Source organism: Ascaphus truei, chromosome 2 (genome assembly GCF_040206685.1).
Source record: "Ascaphus truei isolate aAscTru1 chromosome 2, aAscTru1.hap1, whole genome shotgun sequence".
NCBI classification, from domain to species: Eukaryota; Metazoa; Chordata; class Amphibia; order Anura; family Ascaphidae; genus Ascaphus; species Ascaphus truei.
Window position 1 is genome coordinate 457,725,837 of NC_134484.1, and position 8,209 is coordinate 457,734,045.

An 8,209-nucleotide genomic window follows, 5' to 3' on the forward strand; every position below is an offset into this window, starting at 1 on the left:
TTTATTAGCCCATGACACCACAAATCCCCAGAGGAACGACTACGATTGCAGAGAACATCTTATCTGTGGAGAAACGCCTTTGCAGACACCCCTTGGCTGTCATATCTAATGAGCAGAAAGAACATTTGCAGCAGCCCAGCCAAGAAGAGGCCTGTTGTTTTGCACGTTCCCTATCCGCTGTCAATAATGTGGACCCACAATCAGAACTGTGTTGGGTCTGGGTGCAACGGAGCTCCCCCTGTGAATCTCAGGACAGAAATAATTTCTCTCATGCAGGAGCTTTACCGGCTATCTCAGTCAAAACATATTAGTAGGGACACTCCAAACACTCTGCTTCGCATGCCAAGATCTGTGAGATGGAGAGAAATATTTATAAAGCCTTAAATGAGATAATTGTTTTACAGTTTTATTCTTTCTAATTTGTTTCAACATTTTTAGTAGTCTGTCGTTAAATACTTTAGTTGTTTCAAAGTTTAAAAGGTATGTTAAACAAACAACAATAATACCCACTACAAGCGCTAATCTACATCAAAGTGAACGTGATAAACATACACAAATAAGTGATTGATAGTCACCACTTGGGTGGTGGTGATTGAAGCTGCCAAGGGGACTATTAAAACAGACAATTCCAAACCTGTTAACAAAAAGTGCAAATACAAAATAAGAGTTCCCGGCGCTAGAATTAATGTCCAAGATACCGTAATCCAAATGAAATAGTCTCAGATGGGGGCTTCTTAGAATTGGTAGATGGAATGTAGACAAAGTTCCAGGTAGGTGATAAGTTCCTAAACGATGTCCACAGTGATTCTGTAGAGACAGAAAAGAAACACACCAATTGCGCAGTATGCAACAGCTCTTGCCCCTAACCATATGTCAATACATTCACTCTATATTATTAAAAAAAAAAGTAGTCAAGCAGTCGCTCTCCAAATCTTTTCAATAAAGACCCAAGGCTTTCTCAACCCATGAGGTTGCCATTGTTCTCCTGGAATACGCTTTAATGAACGCTGTTGGATTCTTGCCAGTCACTTGATATGCCTTCTAAATGCAGCTTGACACACATTGAGCCAAAATACTTTTGATTTTCCGGTATCATTCTTCACACCCCCATAAAGAACAAAGAGCGTCTCCGGTTTTCTACATTTTTTGGTACAATGTAGGTAGAATCGAAATGGGTGACTGCTTTGTCTATTCTATGCGTCCATCCAGTTGTCATATTCTCTAGCCTGCAGTACCTATACTTGTCCACCGGGATTGCTGCTGCTAAACTAGGACATTCCAGACCCTGATACCTTACAACTCTGCACCTGTGCTCTACCTCTCAGCCTGCCTATATAAACCTCCCTTTCCTGTTCCTCCCTGGCCTGTTTATACGGGTTCCTCAGCTCTTGCTGGCTCCTGTGTTTACTGCTGTGATGGCTATTGCTATTGTCTTGTTCCAGTCTCCTCGTTGCCGACCTCTGATTGTTACCTGACTACGCTATCTGCCGACTGCCTCTGAGCCCTGCTTGTTTCCTGACTACGCTATCTGCCGCCTGCCTCTGACCTTTGCTTGTGACCCCTACCAAGCTCCCTGCTGTTCCTGCCACTGGGATCCACTTCAGCCGAAGTCCAATCCTTGACACCAGTCGATAGTGTGGTCAAATCCCACAGTTCTAATGTGAACACTGCATACTGTACCTGTACATACAGTATTACTGACGAAAAAAGTCACTTTGCAATGTTTTGCGGTTACTGTGTTTTTATATGTCTCTACAGTATGTGCCCACTACAATTAAAATATAAAATAAAATATCTCTACAGTATTAAAAAGGTTGAAAATTATAATAGTTTTTAGACTTCAATTGACTTCTTCTGGCTGTCGATTTGACGGCTTAAATTCTGTAAAATAAGTGTGATATTACTTAATGTATCCTATTAAAAAACAAGAAAAAATAAATGCTTAAAGTACAGCTCTTTTAATCCAGGTCTTTTAATGTAGATGCATGCGTGGTCTATGGAACGCATATACAGGTCATTTGGGAATGACAATTTCTACTATATGTAAACTTGTGTAAACTTATATTTATCTTGATTTATACATGGGCTGAAAATTGGGTGGCAGCAACCAATTGTTGATGCAAGGGGTGTGCTAAATATAGATGTTCGAGTTGATCATTTAGTTGGGATGTAGGTTCATCTCGTTTTTGGAGTTGGTTAGTTCATACTGGTAATGGTATTGTGGCAGGTACTCGGGCTGAGGCAGGTACTCAGGTTGGAACAGGTACTTGGGAAGAGGCAGATTGGAGAGATGGGTTTGGGAAGGTCTTTTATTCAATCTCTTTCTCCTTCGAAATTTGCCATCATAGAACATACCCATCCATGATGCGTGCAGTGCCCAGCAACCGTCCTTCTTGCTGGGTCACGGTGTTCTAATAAAGCAACTATTAAAGCGTAAGTTGTGATGAATAGAATTCTTCCAGTCTTTCTGGCTTGGTGTTTTTTAATGGGTATTTGTCAGTGATATACTGATAGATCTCAGACAGAGACGCACTGTTATCTGTCCCAACTTGAATTGCACAGTATATCATATAGGAAAAACTGCAAGCCGGTCTTCTGTGCCAAGGAGAAAGTGCCATATCCCATGCGATGTACAGTGCAAACGTTATGAGACAGATTAGGTTAATGCATTCTGGTTTTTAATAACGTGTGAAACTGCAACAGTAGAGATGGAGAAGGTCATTAGACAAAGAGACGTGTACATTGTATCTTCTCTTAAGACACCTGCTAGGTTATTACTAAGCTTTAGTATTCAGAATATCATGGAAAGGAAATACGTATCATATGGCGCCTAACATATAATTATATGTGAAAAGGATATATACAGCCGAGCCTGGTAGATGTGCAGATCTCAAGGTGTCTCCAAATGAGGTAGTAAGTGCAGATGGATGATAAGGGCAGGCAGTGGATATATTTGAGAGTATCCCCTCTCCTCAGTGGCTAGATGCAGCTGGACACGTTGTTCCTCTGTTTGTGAAGAGTTGCACACGCCGGCTGATGTGTGGGTGAAACGCCCCTCTCAGTACACTACTCGGAGTGTGTGGCCAGCCCGTAAACGACGGCAGCAGATTCGCCAGGGATATGGCAATGATTTCTCAATCCGTAATGGCAGATTCGGTAAACAGCAGTCAGTGGGGGGGGGATAAATCAAAGATTCAGCAGTATGATCAGCGTGACCACCCTACGCGTTTCAGAAGCACTGCTTCCTTCCTACCCCTGAGGAAGGAAGCAGTGCTTCTGAAACGCGAAGGGTGGTCACGCTGATCATACTGCTGAATCTTTGCTTATCCCCCCCCACTGACTGCTGTTTACTGAATCTGCCATTACGGATTGAGAAATCATTGCCATATCCCTGGCGAATCTGCTGCCGTCGTTCACGGGCTGGCCACACACTCCGAGTAGTGTACTGAGAGGGGCGTTTCGCCCACACATCAGCCGGCGTGTGCAACTCTTCACAAACAGAGGAACAACGTGTCCAGCTGCATCTAGCCACTGAGGAGAGGGGATACTCTCAAATAAATCCACTGCCTGCCCTTATCATCCATCTGCACTTACTACCTCATTTGGAGACACCTTGAGATCTGCACATCTACCAGGCTCGGCAGTTTATATCCTTTTCACATATAATTATATGTTAGGCGCCATATGATATGTATTTCCTTTCCATCTAGTCATTTCTGACCAGGGGGTCAGAATTGTATCAGCGGCAGCCACATATATATTTCTACTATATATATATATATAAGGATATATAAGGTTTAGTTGTTGTTAGTCACATATGTGTAAATATTTATGTTATATGTTGAATAGTCACCGTATTTCTATCACAGTCTAGTTAGCGCTACCTATCTTGTTTTTTGCATTCAGAATATCATACTGTAAGTCAAGATATTCTGTGTGCCACCTGCCAGGCACGCGCTGAATTGCAATAACAGTCTGACTCTGCGCTGGAAGCTGCCATCTCATGGTGGCCTTTCTTTTTCCCACACTCCACGCCCTGATGGCAGGGGTGGAGGCATGGGGAAAGCGGATACAGCATGCCCAATAAATGGGGGATAGTACTGTGACTCACGAATGCCGTCCGCAACCTTGGACAGCAATTGGAGAAACCTAATATCCCCATTTATTGGGCATGCTGTATCCGCTTTCCCTGTGAGTGCGAATTGCCGTATGGAAGGAAGAATCACCGCGGTCGGTCACGTGGGATCCGTGAACTATCGGGTTGAAGTGATGACATCAGTACAGATTCTCTCCCCTGTATGAACAAGCTAACATCTTGTAAGTGGGGTTTCTATGTCCATTGTTCTGGTTAGGGGCAAGAGCTGTTGCATACTGCGCAATTGGTGTGTTTCTTTTCTGTCTCTACAGAATCACTGTGGACATCGTTAAGGAACTTATCACCTACCTGGAACTTTGTCTACATTCCATCTACCAATTCTAAGAAGCCCCCATCTGAGACTATTTAATTTGGATTACGGCATCTTGGACATTAATTCTAGCGCTGGGAACTCTTAAAAGGTATGTTGTTTCAAAATTATTTATTTTAATTAGTTATTCTATTAAACTGATATTGCATTAAACGAGAGTTACTATCTGAAATTGTGCTAATTAGAATTAGGTGAGCTCAGACCTACCCCAATAACGGGATATAGCAGGGGCACTATAAATAGCATTACCTCTATTGTGTGTGCTGCTAGGGAAAGGGAATTGGCCATACATGTATGGAAAACAAATCCCAAAATCCTGCACTCCTCCCAATTTGGCTTGCAATTTAATAGTGAAATGCTCCATTTTGATCCTAAGTCTTATAACAAAGGAGACCTACAAACCCTACCCAGAGACACTAACTGATGGTGATTCACCTCTGGGTATGTTAGAGGTTTTTTTTATGTACTCTCCCCCTTTATTTCGTCATCTTGACTGTCACAGATAAGTGGCTATGTGTAACTGGACTAGACCTTGACAAGAGGATTGTATCTGTGCCTTAATGTTCCCCACAATATTTGGTATATCTATTACTGATTCTCAGGCTCCCACTTCAGAGACAAGCATATCTTTCACTGATCCCCCGCAAGTGCCTGTTAGAACCATTGGTGACCCTGGGACTCCCATTTCATACCTGGCATCTGTATTGATGAATTCCAATAACCAGCTGCCCAAAGGTGCTGGACTCCGACTGACGGCCATTCCAACGGCAGTGAACTACTTTGTCACCTCGACTGTCACAGATAAATGGCTATGTGTAACTGGATTGTATCTGTGCTTTTCATAGGACCCCCTCACTCCCTGTCCATGTTGTCCTCTGACAGAATTCAACTTGTGGCAACACATTCTCATGAACTGTTAAATACTGATCAGAGTAATAGAATTACTGCACTAGAACGTTTGCCTTATGATTCTGACCAGCCGTCTGTGCTTCTAACTTCATACTCTGGAACTACTATGGGGAAATTTGCATTCATCTTTCGGCCGACGGGCCTATACAGCCGGTGCCTGAGCAGCCAACTTTGCTACCACTCTGCATGTCCAAGAATTCAGACTCGCATCGTGAACTGGTTTCTGCTGTATGTATACACAATCAGCTGAGCAGCAAGTCTTAGCCTCTGAGTTAACGATCATGTGACTGCGTAATGCTAAAGACCCCAACAGTAGGATAAATGCATGAATGAATAACCAGATACTTGTAGGGGGAACCCCTAAACATAAACTTGATAGAAGACAGGTGCTGGGTTGCAGTCCCGGATGGTAAGCTCACTAATAAGTGACGCTGTTGTTAACAATAACACCTGGAAGATTGAGCATAATAACACCCTATAACGTACCAATTGTCTAAATAAAGTCCTGAACAGGAAAACATGTAGCAAGCGATTGACTCACTCTGAGTGCTGCACAGTCCATGCGATCCAAAGGTGAGGGGTCCCCAGGTGTGCTTCCATCCAAGGGGTAGGCTAGTAGAGAAGGAGAAAAACTGGAAGAGCACTACTGTAGGTATCAAAAAAGTAGAAAGGAGGGTGCGCATCCCATAAAAAGATTATTTATTGGTCATGGAAAAACAGGGCAATGGAGAGCCCTACCATTGCCCTGTTTTTCCATGACCAATAAATAATCTTTTTATGGGATACACACCCTCCTTTCTACTTTTTAGATAACTACAGTAGTGCTCTTCCAGTTTTTCTCCTTCTCTGAGTTAACGATGTTTGTGATGTAACCTGAGTCTTCCTATGATCTTAGCAAGTCAGTCTTCTGGGGACATTACTCATAAGCAGCTGGTTTTTGTGTCTAAAAAAACTGGTGACCACCAACAGTTCAATTCTTCTGATGTATTTGGCATATCAAGACTTACAGTGCCACTGCTCTCTGTCTCAGAGGTGGTTCCGGTCTTGCATCAAATCCATTACCTGTAAGCTACTGACGTATTCCAAGTCCGCTATCCATCATAGATGGTTTTGCTCTAATGCCAAGTCACCAAGATCACAGATCAAGGACTTTCACGCCTGCGCCTTGCCCTGTTGAGGGCAGTCACAGGTTAATGCCTGGTTGTTAATGGTTCAGCTACTAGAGAGAGAATGATAGATAACTCAATGTGAACCACTTTACCCTCGTCCTTTAAAAAATTGACAGTATGAAATATTCTTTAATATTAATAATTATTCTTGGGATTATTTCAGAGTAATATCAATGACCTGCTACAGATGCAGCCAAATGTACTGTTTTCGGTATCAGGACAAGGTGCGAGATTACAGCCGCATGAACACTTTGTTCAACACGACTCGCCCGCGACTCAGCCTCGGTCTGCCAGCAGAATTATTTGTTCTGTTTAATTGAGTAATTGCAATTCAGTATGTGTCCAGCAGATGGCGCACTGACTACCTTTGCCCGTGTTGGACCTGACATAAACTTCACACGCGTTTCCATACAAGATACAATGTCACTAGAAAGTTCTAATTGGAAACATAGCATGACATTGTGCTGTGTAACCTTGTAAATACTTGTATCAAAATAAGCTGCTTGTACAGTAGAGAGAGAGCATTGCCTTGTCAGAGATTTTACAAGCATGGCTGAGAACAACAAAGAAGAATTTGTGGCAGAAGCCTCCATATGTGGCTCTGACATACTTTGCCATTCAGGACAGCTCTGAGAACTGTACCTTGTTAATTGAAGCAGCTGGTGTTGGGGAAGAAGTACAGTAAGTGGGATTGTGCAGAGATATTGTGTGAGATTCCCTGTGTGAGCAGGGAATGTGTTAAGATGGAAATAATGCTTCAATATAAATATGAAATACTTTACCCAAGACCAATAACAGAGCAGCTGTAACATCAGTGATTGGCAGCAAACAAATGACAGCCTTTGGCTGCCACCTTTGCTGTGACTGGTGTTATCTCCAAGAGTCTAAGGTAAAGGGAAATCAACTACACATCAAACAGACACTCACAGCCGAGATACAGGGGATGGTGATGATCGCTAGGTATTTGACGTTGTTTCTCTCTTTTATGAAGGATATAAACTCTGTCCACGCTGGCATAGTGGACAGGAGCAGTGAAGATATAGCACATTGGAGAGACTTTCTTGGGGGGGGGGAGGGAGGAGCATTTGCTGCTACCCAGGTGTTATCTCTAAAGTAGTCGGAGGACATTAAAGTATAATACGTCCTGCCCTGCAGTCTATTAAATCTTCAATTTGTTTGATACATATTAAAATGTATTAATGAAAAGTGCCAGTAGTTACATTTAGTTATCTGCCCCACCGTGTAAGTACCATGTTTTGGAAGCAATCTCTTAGTCCATCATGACACAGCACAGCAGGAAGGAGGAAAGACGAAGCTGGTGTTAATAACATGCCAGGGAGCCCTTTTTAATACATATCAATAAAATACAAGATTTTATAGACAGTAATGCCCCACTACTCCATTTACTTTATGATTGATATGTTTGGCTGGGTGCCTTGAGGAGGCGAGCACTGAGCACCCAGTAAAAGTCACCATTCAACAGAACGCCTTTGTTCTGAATGTGCATGGAATGTCCCTCCATGTCTCAGATTACATTGAAAGTAAAAATCAAGTTTGGGGTACCACTTTGTAACTGACAATCCAGAGAAGCGACACAAGTTTAGGTGTTACATCATACTAAATAATTATTGCAAATATTAGTCTGTGTATAAAATACAATAGAGT

The 8,209-nt window shown here is 42.5% G+C and overlaps 1 protein-coding gene across 1 annotated transcript in view; it reads left to right on the forward strand.

Moving 5' to 3' along the window:
• Nucleotides 1-4,537, forward strand: part of SNAP47 (synaptosome associated protein 47) — a 103,099-nt gene extending 98,562 nt beyond the window's left edge. The window contains exon 5 of the mRNA XM_075588023.1: nucleotides 4,408-4,537. Coding sequence (XP_075444138.1) covers nucleotides 4,408-4,428 — 21 coding nt within the window. The 3' untranslated portion in view covers nucleotides 4,429-4,537. The remainder of the gene's footprint in view (nucleotides 1-4,407) is intronic.
• Nucleotides 4,538-8,209: the final 3,672 nt, after the last annotated feature.